This window comes from Trichoderma gamsii, assembly GCF_001481775.2.
Source record: "Trichoderma gamsii strain T6085 chromosome Unknown Scaffold_43.2, whole genome shotgun sequence".
Lineage (NCBI taxonomy): Eukaryota > Fungi > Ascomycota > Sordariomycetes > Hypocreales > Hypocreaceae > Trichoderma > Trichoderma gamsii.
The window spans coordinates 100146-122823 of NW_020171380.1; the positions used below are offsets into that span (position 1 = coordinate 100146).

The 22678-nt window shown below is 39.5% G+C and overlaps 3 protein-coding genes across 3 annotated transcripts; 1 reads left to right on the plus strand and 2 right to left on the minus strand.

Moving 5' to 3' along the window:
• Positions 1–200: 200 nt before the first annotated feature.
• On the plus strand, positions 201–1895 carry TGAM01_v209187 (hypothetical protein; the record flags this gene model as incomplete). The annotated part of the gene is made up of 4 exons (XM_024550506.1): positions 201–782; positions 838–1288; positions 1350–1726; positions 1797–1895. 4 exons carry the CDS (start codon positions 201–203, stop codon positions 1893–1895), a joined length of 1509 nt encoding a protein of 502 aa, XP_024404751.1.
• A 208-nt stretch (positions 1896–2103) lies between these two features.
• TGAM01_v209188 (short chain dehydrogenase) lies at positions 2104–3082 on the minus strand (the record flags this gene model as incomplete). Its single annotated transcript, XM_018809998.1, has 2 exons — positions 2104–2733; positions 2825–3082. The coding sequence occupies 2 exons, from the start codon at positions 3080–3082 to the stop codon at positions 2104–2106; spliced, it is 888 nt and encodes a 295-aa protein (XP_018656821.1).
• Positions 3083–3617: 535 nt separating this feature from the next.
• TGAM01_v209189 (hypothetical protein) lies at positions 3618–6434 on the minus strand (the record flags this gene model as incomplete). The annotated part of the gene is made up of 2 exons (XM_024550507.1): positions 3618–4166; positions 4230–6434. 2 exons carry the CDS (start codon positions 6432–6434, stop codon positions 3618–3620), a joined length of 2754 nt encoding a protein of 917 aa, XP_024404752.1.
• Between the last annotated feature and the right edge of the window lie 16244 nt (positions 6435–22678).

Consider the following 22678-nt stretch of genomic DNA (forward strand, 5'->3'; position numbering starts at 1 on the left):
ACAATCCTCCCGGTATGCACGATCTCCGTTCACTCTCCAATCTTCTGCTCTCTTTGTCCGTCGTGGAACGAAAACCGCAGGCAAGTCTAGGGTTAACTGAGGACTCCATCATTATCAGCTGGACTAAACATTGTGAACCCCTTTCCTGATTTTCTGAAGCTGTTCTTACAGCGTGACTTGCGCACACATTTTCTCTCGTCATGGTCAATCCGGGTCACGCCAGTAAAGGATGCACCACCTGCAAGTTGAGGAGGATTCGATGCGACTATGGACGTCCGTTTTGCCTGAACTGCACAAAGTCTAAACGAGTCTGTTTGGGTTATAATATCCATGCGAATATCACTCACAAAAAGGCTGGTTGTACAAACGCCGCTTTAATGCTACATCCTTCAGCTGCTACATGCCAGTTGACTGGATTGTGTCCTCTACCAGGCCTCAGTCATTCCAAGGAAGATGACAGCGCAACTCAATCATATATTGATAAATTCTGCCACCGCGCGGCCTCTGAAAATGGAAGAATAACTGTCCCTCGAGTCATTCGGAACCAATTTCATAAAGAGCCAAGAACTGAGAAAGAGCGTCTTGGCATGGTCATGTTGTCTATGCTGGGGACACTGAATAACGCCTTCTATTCACTTCGGCAGTCTATGCAGACTATGGAAACACGGAAAGACCTGCTTCAAAGATACGGCTCTGCTACACGGCAGCTTAGAGAAGCTCTTACGATCTGGCCATTCTCGTCGGCCTTATTAGTTCCCATTTTCCATTTCTCTTTATATGAGGTAGGCTAAATTCAATCAGCGCTATGTGCAGCATTATTCTTACTGTCGAATATAGATGATTGTCAACTTGGATCCGGCAGACAAAACGTGGGAGACCCATCTTAGTGGTCTGCTAAATATACTTCAGCAAGTACCGGATAACACCGTAAAATTTACCTTGATTAAGGCAGTACGGATTTCAGATTCAGTAATCAATGTTCACAAAGCCTTGGAGCCATCAACGGTAGATGGCTTGCAGAAAGCGTCTTTGCTGTTGGATATCGTCAAGCTTCAGCTTCGTAAGCTGGGCGCCGAGATTGATGCTGTTACGCACAGTTCACCGCCCCCTTTGCGGAAACTAGACATACAGAAATTGCAAGTATCAATTAAGCATATTCGCAAACATTTGGATCTGTTTTCTATCATGATTGGCGATCGATTCGGGCCTTCAATGATTCACATTGGCCAGGGCAGTCCTCACTGCGTCAACCAAAGGGATAAGGGATCCCAAAACTACCTTCCAAATGGTAAGCCGAAGGCCTTTTGTAATATGTGTACTCAGTCCATTTAATGTGACTTTTTTTACAGACGCTTTTATGGTGCAATGGATTCAGTTTTATACTTTGCAGATGATGACATCTTCAGTACTACTCAAAATCGGTCATTGTCTCCATGCAAGCGCGACTTATCACAGTAAAAGAGAGTTTAAAGCATTATCGCACACTATACAAGAAGCAGCTGAGGGCATCTGCTCTATCACCGCGTCCTATATTGGGTTATGCTCCCAGACAGCATCAGAGCGCCCCGAAGCATCACAGATAAGAACAACACAAGCTCTGCTGTTGATCTGGCCTCTATTCTGCGTCTCTACGGCTCCCGGCCTGGCAGACGACCAAAAGAGCTGGGCTAGAGAAATACTTTGGGCTATTGGGGAGCAACACTCAATCCCCAAAGCATTGTCATTGGTAAGCTGGCCTTTAATTACACAGCTGTGCTTATCTCTGCTCTCAAATAGATTCTGACTTGGTTACTTAGGCATGCTCAAGTAGAGAAACTATTACACAATCCGATATCTTGGCGGGTATCTTCCTTGTTAACCTCTTATCCATCTTACCAAATCCCACGTTCATGTAGGGGCGTAGCGTAACTGCGTCCCTATCACTACGATGCCATTTCAGAATCCCATCGGCATATTTTTTTCAGCAGCTACCTAGTGTCATAGACTTTCTCCTACCCTTTGTTGAAGGAAGATCCAATGCTATTTGAATCATGTGTTTCATTAACCCGGTAAATTCCTTTTCGTGTATATCTATCTCGCTTCCAGCTCCCGAGCTATTGTCCTCTAGCTTGACTTAAGCTCAGCCTCCCACCTCACGCGGATAGCATCAACCATGATCTTGTTCGCCATAAACGAAGGCAGAAACGTCAAACTGGCCCCCTGCAGCGCATGTGCCCAGTGTCCGGTTACAACCACATGCCCGTGGCCAGCTCGATCCAGCGCAGCTCGAGCCATCGTCTCGGCTGTCGGCGTGAAAAGCGATGGAGTCTCTTTATTGTGCGATACACTTGTAACGTTACCAACACGGACGCCAAGGCACTCAATGTCAGTTCGTCCCAATAATGCAGATTCCAAATTTATAGCTCGCGTCAAGGTCATTAGAAACTGCTTGCTCGCGCCATAAGAAGCCAGCATGGGGAAGCCTGCGTCAGCCATAGAGCTGATGTTCATTATGAGCGCCGGTGAGTTTAGTGCCAGATGTGGGAGCAGGACGCGAATCAGCTGCAGGGGAAACAATGCATTGACACTGACGTTGTCAGTGATTCGTCGCTCGGAGCAGTCGCCCAGTGAGAGGTAGACGGGGTTTGTAGAACCGCCGCCCGCGTTGTTGATTAAAACGGTGAGATGCAAGTCTTGAAGCGCGTCTTTGATGGCATTGAAATCGACTGAATGTTGCGACCGAGCTTCTCCAGCCTGCGGGCAAGTCACGCACTGCACCGTGCTGGCGTCCGCGATAAGAGTCCGAAACGCTCCCTGGATGTCTCTTTTCCAGCTCATCCTGTACCACATCGAGCTTTGCCTGATTGCGGCCGTGAAGGACCACGTTGAAGCCTCGCAGCGCGAGCTCGTCAGCAAAGGCGCGGCCAATGCCGTCCGATGCACCCGTCACCAGCGCCCACGGAGGGCGGCCATCACCTGAAACGTGGGCATATCGCTTGAGGTTTGAGGGGAGGAGATAGACTACGCCGGCGGAAGCAGCTTTGAAGGCGAGGGCGGCAACGGCGATTGCGCCGATAGAGGCAAAGATATCAGAGGAGTGCATGCTGGGCAATTCAGCGATAAAGTGAATTGGCAAACAAGGCGAAGCCCAGAGTACTAGATATATGCACGCAAATCTATATGTGTGCCGAGCATAAAGGCAGCGATGCTGGTGGTGAATCGCAGAGCTGGGTTTTCATGATTGCACGCTCGGTATTCCATGGATGCCGACATTAGCGGGGTAGGCTGGTGCGGCGTGTTGAAAACTACTACCTAATCCAATGGATGAGCTTCTATAGCTAAAGTTGATACATAGCTGGAAATGATTAGCCTTAGCTGAAGGATACCAAGAGCTGTACTTGTGAAACCGTGACGGAAGCCATCCCATCCTGCTCCAACAGTACGGCTAGTAGTATATTAGTTCTCGCAGTCCATACAGCGTTTGAAGATTGCTTTAGGAGTCTCAATTCCAATGTAAAGGATATGTCTGGGTATTCGTACTACTAGCATACAAAGGTAAAGACTGGTCTTCACTATCCCCGCCCCATAGTTCGCCTTAAAAATCATCACTTCATAAACACGTTATTCTGCCCTTGCGCTTAAAACCATGAGTCAGGGCCGAAGTAGCCCTTCGCAGGCAATTCAGTGAGCAGAGCTTTACGTCGAGCGCCACCATCAATCGTTTCCCCAAGAACGTTGACACCCCACCAGTTAATACTTTTCGGGTGATACTGCACGGCAAAAAAGATGATGATACCTGAAAACGCAACTCCACCAGTAAGTGCGGCGGCCAATACATAGTTATACTTTTCCCACCACGCGGTCTTGTATCTCTTCAGATAATACATAAACGCGAGAGAGAAGTAAAGGCCGCCAGTAAAGTAGGTGAGGTTGAGAGGCGCCCACAAAAGCATTCCGTTAATTACCAGCGAAGGGTGGACGTGCTTCAGCCATGAAATGGGCGTAAAAACAACCAGGTTCAGGGGCTTGAAAATAACAGCCGGCAACACAGATCGGACTCCCTCGCGAGCATAGGATCCAAAGCGCTTAAGGCCCCACCAGAAAAGGGCGAGCAGGAAGCCAAAGAGGAATGTATATTTCATGGTCGGATAAATCTGGCTGAAGATTCTCTTGGGACCGATTGCACCCTAGGAAGATATTAGTACAGTGATGCCTATAAGCTGAGCTCAAGAAAGGGAGCGGCGCCTTACCCAAACAACAGACGATGAGAAATATACTTGCGATCCGTTCGCACAGTTGAAATTAGAAACTTGCTCTGGAGTGCAAATACCAGGTATGTCGTTATCAGCGAATTGCACAACGCCATATGCAACAAGCGCAGTGATAATGGCGCTCAATACTTGGCCACGATACATAGCGCGCGGGGGTAGCTTGGCATAGAAGCCCATCTTCTGGTCTGAGATATAGGTATCTGCTTGCCCGTTGATGTTGTATCCAAAGGCCTTGACGAACATCAAGGCTTCGGGGTGACCAGGTAAAGCGTAACCGACAATCAATTCCGTGACAACGTTTAATCCTTCGGTTGTGCCAGAGATTGAGTAAAGGTAGGACATTGGAACAAGGAAGACCAGGTTCAATCCAATGACAAAGAAGACTGTCCAGACAGGTGTGTCGAGCTGGGGCCAGTGGGCTACAATGACAATTGCAAAAATGAACGCAATGAGTGCGATGATCAAGAACCACCAGTCTGGTACTTCAGGATAATTACGCATCAGCTGTGTCAGCGGGTCATCAAATCCGTCATATATCGATGAATCGCTGTTGAGAATATCGGCCAGGTGGCGACCAGCTTCACGTACCCTACCCCTGACAATCGACACGGTTGCATTCTTGACACCAACAAGGGTTTTGGTTGTCGAGTTGACGGCGTCTCTTGCCGTCGACTTGTAAGCTTTGAGAAGGGGTCGCCAAGCATCAAGCAAGATGAAGACCATTGTGAGGGGATAGAAAGCAAAGAATGCGCCATAGAGGAGCAGGTTTCCTGCGCTGTAGAAGGCGGGGGAGTACTCCTGGTAGGCAGTTTCATTGAGGAAACCGTTGTTGGGATCAACAACTCTCGTAATGTTATACGACAGGCCCGTATTGTCAAAGATGCCGGATGAGTTGATGGGAAGATATGCCGACCAATTGACATTGGACCAATACAATGCGATAATAATCAATCCACCCAAAACCGTACCCAAGAACTGCTGGAAATATGCAAAGAATGGATACGCAAGCGGAAGCGAATACGTGGAAATCACGTTCCAGTCGAAGGTCGAAATAGGATTGAATCCAAGGCCAACTGTAGAGCCAGTAATGATGTTGAGGTTGAAATTGTTAGGTGCAATCCACGTCATCCAGGCGAAGTAACTGAGAGCCGGGAAAATAAAGTCTGGAAGCCAAAAGTAAACAAACATGGCGCAGAAGACGATGAAGAAGAACTTGTAGCGAGATATCCGCCAGCCGTGAACGACTTCCTCCTTTTCAGGGACCAACAAAGCTCTGTTAAGAGCCACTGTAGGAAGAATATTGGGCCATATAGCCTCCGCTGGGTAAACGACAAAGCGACGGATCAAGCCTGAGAATCCCAAGCCCATGAGTTGCGTAGATAGAAGCAGCAGAATGCCATATCCAGGAGTCAGCCATTTGTCCTTGTAGTAAACTGTCTGAGTCTGGATATTCCAGAAGCAATAAGCCGATGTAAGTCCAACATCAATGATGATTGTGGCAAGCATCTGCTCTTTGTACGACCAAGGGCCTGGGTTGAGCGAGATTCTTTGGCCGCGAACGGTGAAGCCCCAGTCTGGCAACACCAGAGCAAGGAGCAAGCCGCATGGGTAAAGAAGAATTTGTGCAACGGCGGATGTCAGCGTAATTGATGGAAAACGCGAGTTGAACAGCGAGTTGGTGAACTGCGCAAGGACCGCCCAAATATAGCCGAGTAGATGGGCACGGATAGTTTCGCAAGGAATATTAGGATCGTCTGTCGGCGTCGTAATAGCGCGCACCTCGGGGTACGGCGAGTAGAACTTGTTGATTGCCGTCTCGGTTTTGAGCTCCAGCTCCCACTCTTCAGGATCTTGTCCGTCCGAGGGCCCCTCAGCCAAAGCTGCAAGCTTCTCGCGCTGGGCATTGGAGAAGTTGTAGTCGTACTCGTGATCTTTGAGTAGTACTGCAATGATATCTTTGCACTCCTGGACAGTCAATGTCTCGATCTTGTCCATGACGTACTCGATATCATCTATGGGAGCTGTGCCACCAGCTCTATCACCGAGCTTTTCGGCAAGATCATGCACAACCTCGTCGACATCGTGGACCGTGCCTGGGTAAGTCGTCTTCTCATCGACAGGCCGCTCAGGGGAGGAAGTATCCCTCTCGACGGAGTTGTCGATGTAGGCTTCTTGAGAACCCATGATGCCTTGCTCTCTAGCTGTAACTGCTGCAGAGCTATAGCTAAAGACGAGGTGAGGGGACTCTAGGACGAGAAGTCGTATGGCATGAGGATTGACGTAGCAAAGCCCTTCATGAGCGGCTGGACCAGCCGTATTATTATAATGGTTGAGCACAGCTACTGACACCACTACCGCCACATCCCGATCAGCCGCATATGGTGTACATCTAGAGGTTACACCGAATCCATTGAGACTAGATCTAATTACTGCCAAAGACGAGTTCCTTATCTCTAAGCGCCATAGAAACACACACTCCCTATCAGCCAGACTCATATCCCCTGGGGATCTTGTGTAGCACCCCAGGTCTTAGCCTTGCAGAGAACTTTTGCTCTGCGAGCCGTGATCTAGGCCCGGTGTGTACCCTTGGAAGGTGGAGTTGAGCCGTCGGAACCTGCTCTCTCCCAGCTAAAGCACGCGTAAAACGACAAGATGGTATAATGGGGGCCACACATGCAACACAATCTTGACGGAAAACGGCACGCTCAAGGTCGCCTCAGTGGCGTACGAAGTACAAGTAACAAGGCTGCTCTGGATCACGAGCCAGTGAGACAAAAGTGCGACACCATAGCGTGCTACAAAAGGACAGTAAAAAGAGTGGAATAAGCAGGTCGCTGGTCGAACGACGCGGGGAACATCCTGATTAGGCAAGGTATTATCGCTCGATAGCTAGCCGGTCGGGAGGAATAAGGCGTTGAAGGGTGATCCTCATAAGATGGTCTGGGGTGCAGCCCACACTACATGTACTTACTTTACACTGGGACGTCCTATGGAGAAGAATCTTATCTAGCCTCGGAAAATACCGCAAAAGATATCATGGTATAACACGATAGATGCTACTCTCTTAGAGCCAAAACTGACCGAGGTCTTGCCGTTGTTATCAATGCCCTGTAAGCTGCTTGGGCGGATTATCTAAATGCAAAACATGTCCACAAGTGGCGATAGAAGTTACACTGGACTAGGTACGTCTGTAAGTGAGTCCTCGCTGACGCTGAACCTTTGTCATCTCGCCCTGCATGTGTCCGTATGTATGGATATCTTGAAGACCTTGAAGAACAGAAAACAGATATCACCCAGTCGTTCTTGTTTTCTAGTTGTATTGAAGCAGTTATCACATTATGTTTTACAAGGCTGTCTTGCTCTAAATTAGTTCACAGTCCATGTCCACTATCAATCTATCTCTACATCATAAGTTCCACTCAACTGCAGTAAATTGAATTGCTCTAATCCCGGCCCATTCTCTTCTAGTAACAGGTTAGTGCTTCCAAAAATGCCACCGAATGCTATTCTATCCTGTAACAGATGCTCACAAATTCTCCTTTTGAAAGAATCATTTGACATGGGAAATTATTAAGGAGCACAGACATTAAGCGAGAAGGAGAGAAGACGGCAGAAAATCTCCTAAACTGCAGCGCTTGGCAGGTGAGGTCGAGTTGGCGATCGCCCAGACATCTCTCCACAGAGCGGCTAGCTAGTCCTGGAGGAGTGAAAAGATATGGCCGGATCTTGGCGTGTCCACAGCACGTTGCGTCGTGGTTCAAATATAGAATCTGGGAACATCACTAGGTAGCAACGGTACTAGCAGCCGTCTTTATCTATGTGACCGGCCCAAATAGTGACACTCCAATGTTGGCTAGCCGGTCACACGCTCTCTCTTCAAACCTGTCTTTGCTGAGTCTCCATTCTGCCTATATAAGTAGCGGGCCGTAGCCACAGACAAACGTTCCTGGCTCGCTGTGTTTTAGCTCCCGGTGGCGTGATTATTGGCTTGAAGGGTCTTTTTGAAGCCACCTAAATAACGGTGCGGAGCCGTGAGCTGCCAAGATTGAGCAAAGCGGCCGCATCGCTATCTTCCGCTGAGGCGACCATTGGCGTTTCAATCCATACGATTGGAAATGTATTGGCAACGATAACGCTTATCTGTTTGAAGGACGCAATCAAAGAAAAGCTCCATCGCCCGCGAGACACTAAGTGTTCAGAGGTTCCCCGGGCGATGAGCGCAAGTTTGCCGAGGCCCAGGCACTGGATGAGACAAGCTCAGCTGTAAGGGCAGGTATGATGGCCCATGCTGAGATAACGAATCACAGACCAGAGAACGCTCAGGACAGGGAGAGGCGATCGGCCCTCATCGGCGATTACGATGGCGACTGTAGAGTTGCAGCGTTCCTACCGACCAAGAAGCCTGTGCCAGCCCCTTCCTACGTATGCTGACGCAGTTTCAGTCCCATGGCGATCACTGGGAGTAACGCCAAATGCACGTATCTGATGGATGCATGTCAGTCGGTGTTGTAGGATTCGCAATCGATGATTTGCCCTCAGACCGGGGCCATGAATCAATAGCACTCTGAGCTACGGGTACTTTTCTCTCGCATGAGGCGAAACGATTCCCCCACACCCACCATCCCTGGCGTTATCTACTCTAGCCACGCGGAATCAAAAGTGCCGTCTGCGACTAATCTATATTGATTCCGGTACAGGGATGTATGCTCCAGCGGCGAGGATCGTTTGATAGCTTGGCGGGGCTACTGCCGCATTTGTGCTTGTCCCAACCCAATATCAATGCAAATGATCCGCGGTAGCGCCTTGAGGGCATATACGGTCCAAACGGTCTAAACGATCTATACGGCTGCATCAACAATGAATGGGAGAGGCCTCGGCTCTCACGTTGCGTTTGACTTATTTTCTCTATTTGCCATGCTTCGCCGCCGAGCCGCCCGCTCTGTCTTATGAGCCTGAATGGAACTTTTGATCGGATGAATAGATATGAATATGGACAATGGTCCTCGCTTTTCTTAGCCTTTTAGATCCTGTGCAATGACACCAGAACGCATTAGTGTAGTTTGTTGGAAAGACTAATGGGTAAGGATTTTTCCGGGTGATCAAAAAGCTGTCGCAAAAGAGTGTCTGGGCCGGTGAAATGTTATTTAAGTTACGCTCTGATGAGCTGCTAAAATATACAACGCCAGATCTCCAGCATTATTGGATTTTAATGTTATCAACTCAAATCGACGAATTCTTACAAACTCCCGATTGCACGATAGTCTGGTTATTCCGCGTCTGCAAAAGAAAGTCACATCAAATGGATTAAAGTGGGATATTCCGTTTTGAGAGCGATTGATGCTTATGCATGCAAAACCTAATCAGAAATAACAAAAGCAATCTTAACAAGAAAGCATATTCTTCAGCTGTAACTAAACTGAACCGTTGCGATTATACTCCCACGATTGAGACTGTGCCAACAAGTTAGGTTCGCTCATCGCCCATAAAATCATAAAATGTCTGGAGAAAGTTATATATGCTTTGGGAGTAAGAACTCAAACAGGAAGTTACAGGCAGTCAAAAAGATCAATTAGGCGATATACTCCGCATACCTCAGTGCCCGCCTACCTAGATAGGAACACGATATTCTAAGCGGCTATAACAATTACGGCGGATGCTTCTCCGCTGCTGTCCACTGTCATGTCACTACAGTGCAGCATATCCACAACTTCACCATCGGCCCTGGTTATTTTGCACCAATGTCGTGGGGACCCAACACCACTACCGGACACTAGTATTGTCCATTGGACATTTAGCCAATAAAAGCTCGCTCTGGATTAACTAATCGTCGTCACATTATGCCATCTGGAGACAATTATTCCGTATTACTGCTAGTTACCTAATGTTCGCTGCTTTTATTAGAAACGCTTTCTTATAATTTTATAGTGCAGCTATACAGATAAACCACTAGCCCAATCTATAAGAGCCTGCAAATACTGATCAAACCTATCTCGTTTCTCAAAGATTAAGCACATTTGCGATACATTATGTCTGAGGAGTTGTACGCCTATGCCTACTCAGTTGAGGGTAAAGGAAGAGAAACAAAAAACGCCAGAAACCTCATCATGCTATCCGCTGTTTTGCTTAGTTGACCGCGTTTCCATGTCTTGGTCAGCGAAGTAAGCATCTTAGCTAATTCGGCCCGATGGAAAAGGCAATTAGGCATTTTTATATAAATTTCGATCTAGGATAGAAGCAACACTCCCTTCTTTACATGCCTAACGCTTGGGAGATTTTGAATTCAAGATACAATGGCGTTGTTAGTTATGTCTAATAGTGCCTTTGGCTCTATAATAAAGTCTGTGATATTGTTACCACTCGTCGCCATTCTTCTTATCAGTATCGCAACTCTCGGATCCATCTAGCTATAATACTAATTGGTGTTACAACCCGACTCTTATGGTCGCAACAATGGGCCTACAGGGTAGGCCAGACCGGATTAAAGAAGGACCAGTCAGCCAATCATTACAGGATCATTTAGATCACTAATAATCCAAATAATCCAACCCATGGATTATTAATCCTATAAGATAATCCACAACAAGGATTATTAAAATTCTTAATAATCTAAACATTCTAACTAAATATATAAATTTACTTCTTTACACTTATTTAAATAACTTAAATAGCTAGTTATTAACACAGAATTTAGATTATAACACACTCTGCAGCCTACTCTCTAAGTAATATTATTATTTACTATTTACCATTACCTATAAATCTCCTAACTAATCCGCTAATATAAACTATAAACTAAGTTTATCCCTTAGGAATCTCATAAGCCATTAACTATTTAAAATATTAATAACTTAGGTTATTACACATTAATAACTCTTATTTAGACAGTTACTAAACCTACAGGCAATATTATAATAATAGCTAACATTTAGCCACTAGCGGACCCAATAAATGTCACGGCCTGGTCCTCCGTAACAGATAGATCCCTTTATAAGACGCTGGTTCCGTTACAGTAATTGCTACAATAGCGATTATTGGCCTAATCTTTTGCCCTGTTGGCTTAACGGTATAACGGATCGTTACACGATAATCGCTAGGAGCTGGTGGCCTAGGGTTCGATTCCAGCTTGTTGCGTGTTACAAGACTAAGAATCACACTCTTAGCTGCTAATAAGGCCTATAGTCAGTGCTACAGGGAGCGCTTAGGTAGTGCCTTAGGGGTTAGAACAGCTATTCCGGGGCTATAGAAAAGACAAGCTATAGGGCTTGAGGACAAGCCCACCGGGAGGGAAGAATCGTGTCACGGCCTGGTCCTCCGTAACAGATAGATCCCTTTATAAGACACTGGTTCCGTTACAGTAATTGCTACAATAGCGATTATTGGCCTAATCTTTTGCCCTGTTGGCTTAACGGTATAACAGATCGTTACAATAAACTAAAATACCCCTATTAAACCACAATAAACACTACTACTAATGCTTACCCTAGAATAATAAGTAATTAACACTCTCTTTACATACATTAAGACCTTAGAATATCTTATAATTAAATAAAAAGCTACTATTAAAGAATAAAAAGAATAACTAAACACCTACTGCGCTAAGGAAAAGGGAGAAATTATTTAACCTAAGTAACTAAATAACTATAATAGAAACTGTGACGACCTGAGTCACTAATATCCTAAATAGTTAGTGGCTCGTGAGATTCCCAAGGGATAAACCTGGTCTATAGTTTATATTAGCGGATTAGTTAAGAGATCTATGGGCAATAGTAAAATAGTAAATAATAAATATCACTAAATAGTAAGCAGTGTAGAGTGTGTTGCAATTTTAATTCTGTGTTAACAACTAGCTATCTAAGTTATTTAAATAAGCGTAGAGAAGTGAACTTATATATTTAGTTAGTCTGGATGGGATTGAGAAAATGTTCCTTGATCTGGTTAAGGATCAATGTTTGTTTTATCGATCTTGTGGTGGATCGAGAAGTTAATTCTCAATCCTTCTTTAATTGGTTGCCCGGTCCTAAGTTATTCCGGTTCCGCCTACCCTGTAGGCCCATTGTCGCGACCATAAGTGTTGGGTCGTGACACAATACTCCCCTCCTGTTAGTCTTATCCTTAAGACCTTGCTTATTTAGGTATAAGTATCCACTCCGGCCTTCTTACCTTATTATTAGTTTCCTTCATTCTTTTATCATCTGGATATATACATATTAACAGTTATAACAGGTGTTCGAAAAAAGCCTCATCCCAAGACAGAGCGTCGCAACATTCTTTTAGAGATTATTTTATCTTATTCTGTCAAAATAAAGGATTACTCTTATTATTCAAACAAGAAGAAACATCATTTCCCTGAATGTCAGATATCTAAAGAGGATTCTACTCAGTGTACTAAGTGTATAAAGGATAACAAATCTTTATATAATGCTCATCCTCTTACTACTGCTCAGCTGCGAAAAATCGCTTCCCTTCATGCTCAGTTTAAGGATAAGTTAAAGGCAGCGGAGGAACAACAAAAAGCTATTAATGCTAAAATCAAGCGTATTAGGAAACAGAAACAACTGTAGTTAGAGAAAATAACTCATGCTGTTGCACAAGGGATCAATGATTTAGAGGAGTTAGAGCGGGTTAAGCGTAAGGAGCAGGAAGCGGAGGCCGCTCGTCAGGCTGTCCTATTGGCGCCTAGTTCTACCGTTACCGGCCCGTCCCAGTCCGTTAACGCTGTTAATTGGTCTGCCTTTAAACTAGACCCGTTATTATTTCCACCCCTAGAGACCAATGAAATTCCCACAGAATCATCTAGGCGTTCCTCTTAAGTTCTCTTTCTAGGACCCAACAGTCTTTACTGGAATTATATCCTTTCTATCTTACAAGGTATTCCCATTCTTCTATTTCTTTATTTATTTGTATGTAAAGTAGTTTTTTAATTTCATATTCTTCTTCAATGTCTTAGACAATAATTTCATCTATAATTAGCTCGCCTATCTCTTCGTCTACTAGTGCTTTTTCAAGTAGTAATATATAAAAGATAGCTATTTTTAGCCTTATGTTTTCAGGTAAGTCTAATTCATAGTTAACTTCGCTAATTTTTTTCTAAATTTTAAATGGTCCAAGTTTTCTAAAATCTAATTTATCACTTAGCCTATTTATTTTAATGTTTAGCAATTTTTTATTGCGTGAATGTTATAGTAGGTAGACCATGTCTCCCTCCTAAAGGGTTAGTCCCTCAATCCTTATCCGGTTAGCGTATTCCTTTATGCGCTGCCTAAAGAATTTGAGTTAAACTTTAAGTTCTTCCTGTAATTAGATCATATCTTCTATAAGTATGCGGGCATTGTCCGCATTTAGTCCATCGCAAGGTGGCCTATAGGCTTCTAGTGTAAACCTATAGTTAGCGTAAAACAGTGTAACTCCTGTGGTTTCCGTTGTAAAGCTATTATATTGCATCTGTGCGACTGGTAACATCTCAACCCAGTTATCTTACTAGAGGTTAATATAATATTGTAAGTATGCTTCGATAACTTAATTTATCCGTTCTGTCTATCTGTCTATTTATAGATAGAACGCGGTGCTTAACTTATAATGGGTTCTGAGTTTAGCCATTAATTCCTACTAGAATTTAAATGCAAAGGTACTTCCTCTGTCCGATATAATTTCTTTCAGCATTCTATATTCCATAAATACATATCTTATATAGAGATACGCTAAGTTTTCTGCGTTATGCGCTTTCTCGTGTAGTAAGAAGTATGCTTACTTCAAGAGTTTATCCACAACCATGAAAATACTATTAAATTATTTTCCAGTTAGTGGATCTTTTAACTTAGGCAAGTCAGTAATGTGGTTAAATATAACAGTGTGCTAATTCCTTTCCGGAACTAGGATTAGTTATAATGTTCCGTATGGCTAATGCCTTTCGTCCTTTATTTTCTTACATATATCGCATTTCTTAATAACTTCCGAAATTTTATTTTTCATTCCTAGAAATTTATAATAGCGTATAGCGTGGTTCTAAGTGGTACAAACACCACAGTGTGCCGCTGCGATTATACTGCGATATAAGTCTTAGATTGCTTTAGTTTGCAATTCTAGTGGTACCTAAATTTTTCCTTCCCATTTTAGCAATCCTTCTTTAATGGTTACTTCTTTTAGAAGTTCATCTGGTTCCATTTGTGCTACACATTCCCTTATTTTATTAAGAATAGGGTTATATTCTTCTACAACAAATAGAGTATTAACCCGTATTTGTTTATAGTTTCCTTAATGATTTTTCTTTAAAATCTGGGCTTTAAGTTCTGGAATTTCTTCAAAGTATTTTTCTTTTCTACTTAAAGCATCTACTTATCCGTTAGCAGTGCTATCGCAATAAATAAGTTTATAGTTAAAGTCTAATAGTGTTTTGAAGTAATGAGTTTATTATGCGGAGAGTTTTTGAGTCTTAGTGAAGTATATAATGTTGCGGTGGTCGGTGTAAACCTTAACCTTATACTTACTTCCCAAACAGTAGTGTCTCCATTCCTTAAATACTTTAAGAATTGCCATAAATTCTTTGTCATATATAGGGTATCTTAGCTCTGGTCCATATAGTTTTCGCAAGAAAAATGCTACTGGATAGTTTTTCCTATTTTTATCTTTCTATATAAGTACTCCCCCAATGGCGAAATCCAATAAATCAGTCTCAATTTCCAATGGTTTATTAGGGTCATACATAATAAGCACAGGTTCACTGAGAAGTGCATTTTTAAGTTATTCAAACGCTGCTTTCATTTCTAGTTTATATGCGAGTTTCCTATCTTTTAGTTTCTTCTTGCCTTTTTCATCTTCTTCAAGTCAAGTGGCATCAGTAAGTGGCTTAGCGATCTTACTATAGTTCCTAATAAATCTTTAATAATAATTTACTAGGCCTAAGAAGCTTTACATTCCTTTTCTTATCTCTGGAAATTCCCAGTCTCGGATTACTTTAAGCTTATCAGGATCCATTCAGACTTATCCTAGTAAAATCAGGTGTCCTAGGAACTTAACTTCTTAAACGTAGAAATAACACTTTTCTAATTCCACTAGGAGATTAGCGTCTTATAGTGTTTGTAATACTTTGTGGACGTGTGTTTTGTGTTCTTCAAGGGTTTTCAAGAAGATAAGGATATCGTCTAGGTACACAATCACAAAGTTGTCAATATATGCTCGTAATACATAGTTAATCATTCATTAAAATGTTACTGGTGCGTTAGTGAGCCTAAATAGCATAACCAGGCATTCAAATAATCCGTAGCGTGTTCTAAACGCTATTTTCCATTCATCCCCTTCGCGGATGCAAATCAGGTTATACGCTCCCTTAAGGTCTAAGGCAGTAAACCAATTTGCACCGGTTAAGCGGTCTCAAATTTCCGTGATGAGCGGTAATGGGGTTCAATCCTTAATAGTAATCTTATTTAGTTATCAGTAGTTAATAACTAGTCTAAGTTTCCTATTTTTCTTTAGTACAAACATAACAGGGTATCCAGCTAGTAATGTAGATAGCCTAATGTGTCCTTTTTCCAATTGTTCTTATATCCATTCTCAGAGTGTTTATAATTCTACTTCACTAAGATTATAGATTAGAAAGAACTTTATTATCTTGCCGTCCATAAGATCTATGCAATAATCCCATTGTAAATAAAGTGGCTGTACTATTTCCAATGTTAGGCTAAACAGTTTTCTGTATTTCCTTCAGTATTATCGAGGTGCTTTTAGGAGAGTTTCTTCTAATTCCCCTAGCTTTTCTTTTCTTTTTGCTTCTGACAGTGCTTTGTCCAGAGCTTGTAGTTCTATTTTTATTTATACGATAATTCTATTAATGCGCACTTATTCTCCTTTAACTTATCTGTGGTTATATTATGGCAGTACTAGTAATTTTTCTATGTTAAATCTAACCTTTTTCTTAGGTTCCATTCTCGTTTTTTCTATTTTTTCTTAGTTTCGTTGCGCATAAGATTTTGTTTTTGGGTCTGTAGGCGCGTCTTCGCCTTCCTTACCCTCTCCATGGCTTAGTCACAGCTCCGGGGTGACGTCTGTTTCCCAGAGTATTTTCTTAGTTTTCCAGTTAATTAGTGGGTTACCTTATTTCAACCAGGGGTGTCTAAGCAAAACGTCGCAGTTGCTTAGAGGCATAATATCAAACTTAATAGTCTTAGTATAACCGGCAATCGTAATTAGGAGATAATCAGTCTCGTAATTAATTATTATCTCGGCATTAGGTGTAGCGACACTAGACACATATATAGGTTATTTTTTCTTAGCGTATAGTAGTCCAAGTAGGTTTACCATTCAGGGAGTGATAAGGTTACGATCCGCACTACTGTCCACGTATATCATAACTAGGGATTAATTAATATATCCTTTAATTCATAGTTTCTTATTATTATTTCCAATTAAGTCAATTTAAATGCTGTCTAAATGGGTTTAGTCCCATATAACGCTTTAGTATTTTGCGCACCATTAGCACTTCAATTCTTCATTTCAATCCTTAATTAAACAGTAATATCTTTTAATTAGGTTTTTATTTCTTTGACTTCGGTTTAGATAATTCTTAAAATTATAGCCCTTTTACGCTAATTTTCAGGTAATCCAATAAAATTAGCTTTTCTCTTTTCTATATATACTGCAGTATATAATTATACAGTCTAGGAAGTGGTTTATTGTGCATTCTTTATACTTGGCTTATTTTGGTCAATATTTATGCTAATCTTCTAGTTTGTTAAAGATATATATTTAGCAGTAAATATTGTCATATCTTTTCCAATTATATATTCCGCAGTCTTCATCGAGTGCATCAAGGAGGTCCTGGATGGGAACTTAATTATATGCTCTTTTAATGTTAATTTTAGTAAGTCTGCTTTGCTCCCGAGCCTCTTCTAGGGTCATCCTACAAGGTGGGTTTTCGTTAAGGTATTATTGTCTTTCCTCTTATCTTTTTTATTCTTCTGCTTATTCCCCTAGAATATACATGCAGTCATATTCAGGGTCATAGGATCCACAGGTGCGGCATTTATTACAGTTATGGTTAAGGTCTATTGATTCATAGACTTCACATTAGTATTTCTTCCATTTGCGCATTTCTTTATTACATAGGTGTGGAATTTTTATGCTTTTGCAGTATACGCATCCTATATATTTGTGTTCTTCTTCTTCTAACATGCATAGCGGGCATCCGTATTCTCCTTCATATTTTAGGCATATTGTATTATGTCGGGGTTCTAGAGCGCCGCATTAATAACATTCGTTATCATCAGAATCATTACTGTTATATATATCTTTGAAAGTAACTGGTTTCGGGTCTAAGGGTTCCCTATATTTTACGAAAGGGTGCATGTCTAGAAGGGTGTTAATCCATTATTAATATTTTCTGTCGGATATACAAAAGCTACTTTCGTTGATTCTTCCGCTTTCGTTATAAGTGATTTCATCCTTCTCGCTGGCTTCCTTATCTAAGAGTTCCTATTCTTTTAATTTATTATTTTCGTATATGTAATTAATGTTCCATGAGCTGTAAGATAAGTATTTATAGAGTGCATGGATGGAATAAGGTTCCGTGGAGCTGCAATCTTCACATTTCTTTTCGTAAAAATTAAGGGTATTAATTCATACAGGCTCGTGAGACTCCTTGGCTCGTGGTCTTCTTAGATAGTATCCGGATCCTTCCTTACTGCTTTTATGCACAAGACATGAATTGTTGTAGTAAGCTGTCTAGCTAAGGTAATTATGGGGTATTTCTGTAATTGCGTCTATCTGGACCTTATCTTTAGTGGTCTCAGAGTTCTTTTTGTTCTTCTTAGTATAACAGTGGGCTTTATTATGGCCCTTTTTGTTACAGAATCCACAGGTCATCTTAGAACAGCAGTCTGCTTCCTTATGGCCTTTCTTACCACAGGTGTTATAAGTTCCAGTGAACTTTCAGTGGCTAATGTTATTAATATCCATTCTTCCAGGTCGAGTTCTATTGTCTTTGGCGACATAGTTATCCTGTTTCTTTCCTTGGTTAGGCTAAGGGTAATGTTTAACTAAGTTTCTACTTTTCTCAGCTTTTCTTTCTTGCTTTCTTTCCCATTGTCGATTGTCAATTTTAGTTGCCTCTTAGGTGAGATCTATAAAGCTTATGGCTTGTCTGTCGATTTTATAGACCTCATCCTTGACTTCTGGCTTCAGGCTGTAGTAATACATTTCTTTCTTCAATTCCTCAGTCCAGTTAACTTTAGTAAGTAGTTGGATAAAGGTCGAAGTGTGTTTATAACATAGTCCTTTCTATCTAAGGTCTCTAAGCTTTTTCTCTGCTTCCTAAGCCTCGTTAGTAACTCTAAAAGATTTTTCCAGTTATTTTTCAAATTCCTCATAACTAGTGAACACATCCTTAGTAAGTTATATTTATTGGTCAATGGGCTTTTATTTATCCTTAAGGATCGAGGTGAACCAGTCGGCAGCGGCGTCTTCCATTCGGGTTCCTGCAAAGCGGATTCTTAATTCAATCTTATCCGCTAAGAAGGTAATTAAATAATAGTATTCAAAGTACACACACAGGTCATATTGGAATTTGCGGAGTTTAGTGGTATTCCCGTCAAACTTATCAGGTTAGTTAACTTTTAGGGTTCTTCCTAGTTTAAGTTCCATGTTACCTCCCAATGGTACTACAGGGGCTACCATAGGTGGTTAAGCAACTAGTGGATTTAGTCGTCTAAGATAGGTTACTTCCATTTAAAGGTTAGCAATAGTTTGTTGGTCAGCAGTACGTTGGATTGCTATGTCTCGGACTAGTGCCTCTAGGACCGTTAGTTAGTTTACTGGATAGTTAGGGTCTATTAGTTATTGTTATCCTTAAATCAGTGGAAGGGCTTATTCTCCTTCCTCGTTAAATTAGTCTATGGGATCTTAAAAGTTTTCAGTGTTCATTTCAATATTACCCATAGGTCTAGTAACCGTCCGAATAAGAGTTATTAATGTGTAACAACCTAAGTTACTAATATCCTAAATAGTTAGTGGCTCATGAGATTCCTAAGGGACAAACCTAATCTATAGTTTATGTTAGCGGATCGGTTAGGAGATCTATGGGTAATAGTAAAATAGTAAATAATAAATGTTACTAGATAGTAAGCAGTGCAGAGTGTGTTGCAATTTTGATTCTGTGTTAATAACTAGCTATCTAAGTCATTTAAATAAGCGTAGAGAAGTAAACTTATATATCCAGTTAGTCTGGACGGGATTAAGAAAATGTTCCTCGATTTAGTTAAGGATCGATGTTTATTTTATTAATCTTGTGGTGGATTGAGAAGTTGGTTCTCAATCCTTCTTTGATTGGTTGCCTGGTCCTAAGTTATTCCGGTTCCGCCTACCCTGTAGGCCCATTGTCGCGACCATAAGTGTTGGGTCGTGACAGAAACCCTAGTAATAAAAAGAAATACTTTAATAAAGTAAAAACTTACTTTAGATACTTTACCACTACCTTAGCAGATAATAAAAATAAGGTTTACTTTACAGCCAGTTACCTTATAGGAGCAGCTAAAGAATAGTTTAAACCCTATATAAAGGACTAAAATATAAACCTAAATTAAAGAGACTTAAAGGCAGAAACGCAATATATCTTTAAGAAATACTAAAATTATAAAGATAAACTTATTAAGGCCTTTAGAATTATAAATAAATAATAAAAAGCTAAAAAACAGCTTTAATCCTTAATTTAGAAAGGACCCCTATTTAAATATACCGCAACCTTTATTTAATTTCTCCAGAAAGTTAATTAAACTAAGGAATCCAAAAAGGAATATTACTATATAAGTATTAAACCAGAAGTTAAAGATAAGCTCTTTAAACTTAACAGAGATAAACTAAGCTTTGCTAAATTTATAAAAAAAGCTATTAAAATTAATAATTAATAATTTAAACGCAAATAAGAATATAAAGCTAAGAAAACTAAGACTATACCTAAATTCTTACCTTAAGCTAACTAAAGTAAAAAACACTTAAATTATATAGCTAAAGACAATAGCACATAACTTAAAAGAATAAACATTAATAATATTAATAAAAGAAAGTTTATTAAAATATATAACGCTTATAGTAAGAAAGGCTATAAGAAAGTAGACTGCTATTTTAAAATAACCTGCGAATTCTGCGGTAAGAAGGGCTATAATAAAGCCCACTGCTATACTAAAAAGAATAAAAAATATTCTAAGACTATTAAAGATAAGGTCTAAATAAACGCAATCATAGAAGTACCCTATAATTACATTAGCTAAACAGCTTACTATAATAACTTATATCTTATATATAAAAGCAGCAAGGAAAAATCTAAATACTATTTAAAGAAACCATAAGCCAGGAAGTCTTATAAAATTACATAAATTAATACCCTTAATTTTTATAAAAAGAAATATAAAAACTACAGCTCTATAAAACCCTATTCTATCTATACACTCTATAAATACTTATCTTACAGCTTATAAAACATTAACCACATATATAAAGAAAAATAAATTACTACTTAAAAGGAAAACTATAAATATAATAACTACTACTTATAAAACTATAACTATAAATATATAAAATACCTAGACTGCAGATCCATAGAAAAATACCGCTATAGCTATAAAAGAGAGTACTAATAAAATATAAATAAAATATATAAACTCTTTAAGGAATAAAATAAAGCAGCTAAAGAATACTTTAAGGACCTTAAAGAAAAAGAAAAACTCACATAAAAGATATCCCATACATACTAATATAAGCTCTATAAGTTAAAAGACTTAAACCATAAGTGCCAGGGATATAATACCTACGGCTTATAGGACTCTTAACATAATTATAATAAAGTCTTAGATGCGCTAGTTAAGGAACATTAAAAATAAGAAAAATAAAAATAGTACTTAAAGGAATTCCCTCTAGTGTAAATTAACCTCCCTATACTTACTAAAATTAATATCTCTAACGCTTATAATTATATTACACTACTATAATCCTATACCCTATTAAAAATAAGACTTATAGAGAAATACAGATTTAATAAAAAATGTAAGAATAAAAACTATAAATACTATAATAAATTACACTATAAACTACATATATATAATAAAATTAAAGAATAGCATAATAACCTATAAATACATCACTAACTAATTAAATATTAAAAAACACATTTTTTAAATTATAAAAAATAACACTATAATATATATATAGTAAAATAACAGTAATACTAATAAATAATAATAAAACTAAGAATAAAAGGCTATAACTTAGAAAAATATTATAACACCTAGGAAAAAAGTAAAGGACTTATTAAAAAATATTATCGCCTAATCTAAGAATAAAACTATAACATTAAATACTAATAGTACGCAAAATACTAAAATATTATATAAGAATAAAACTATTTAAATAGTATCTAAATTAATTTAATTAAATGCAGTAATAAGAAATTATTAATTAAAGGGTATATTAACTAACAGCTAGTAAAGATATATATAAATAGTAGTGCAGATCGTAACCTTATTACTCTTAAAATAGTAAACTTACTTAAGTTACCATACACTAAGAAAAAATAACTTATATATATATCTAGTGTCACCACACCTAATACTAAGGCAATAATTAACTATAAAACTAATTATCTCCTAATTACAATTACTAATTATACTAAGACTATTAAGTTTAATATTATACCTCTTAGTAACTGTGACATTTTACTTAAATACCTATAGTTAAAATAAGGCAATCCACTAATTAACTAAAAAACTAAATAAATACTCTAGGAAATAGATATTACCCAGGAGCTATAACTAAGCCATAGAGAGGGCAAAGAAAGCAAAGACACGCCTATAGACCCAAAAATAAAATCTCATGCGTAATAAAATTAAGAAAATATAGAAAAAATAGGAATAAAACCTAAGAAAAAAATTAAATTTAACATAGAAAAATTACTAATACTACTATAATATAACTATAAAAGAGTTAAAGGAGAATAAGTATAAATTAACTAAATTATTAAATAAATTAAAATAAAATTATAAGCTTTAAATAAAGCACTAATAGAAGTAAAAGAAAAAGAAAAACTAAGAGAACTAAAAGAAACTCTCCTAAAAGCACCTTAATAATACTAAAGAAAATATAAAAAACTATTTAACCTAACACTAAAAATAGTACAGCCGCTTTATTTACAATAAGATTACTACATAAATCTTATAAACAGTAAAATAATAAAGTTCTTTCTAATCTATAATCTTAGCAAAGTAAAGCTATAAATACTTCAGAAATAAATATAAAAATAGCTAAAAAAGAGATATATTAAATTATTTACATCACTAGCTAAATACCCTATTATATTTATACTAAAGAAAAATAAAAAACTTAAACTAATTATTAACTACTAACAGCTAAATAAAATCACTATTAAAAATTAAACCCTATTACCGCTTATT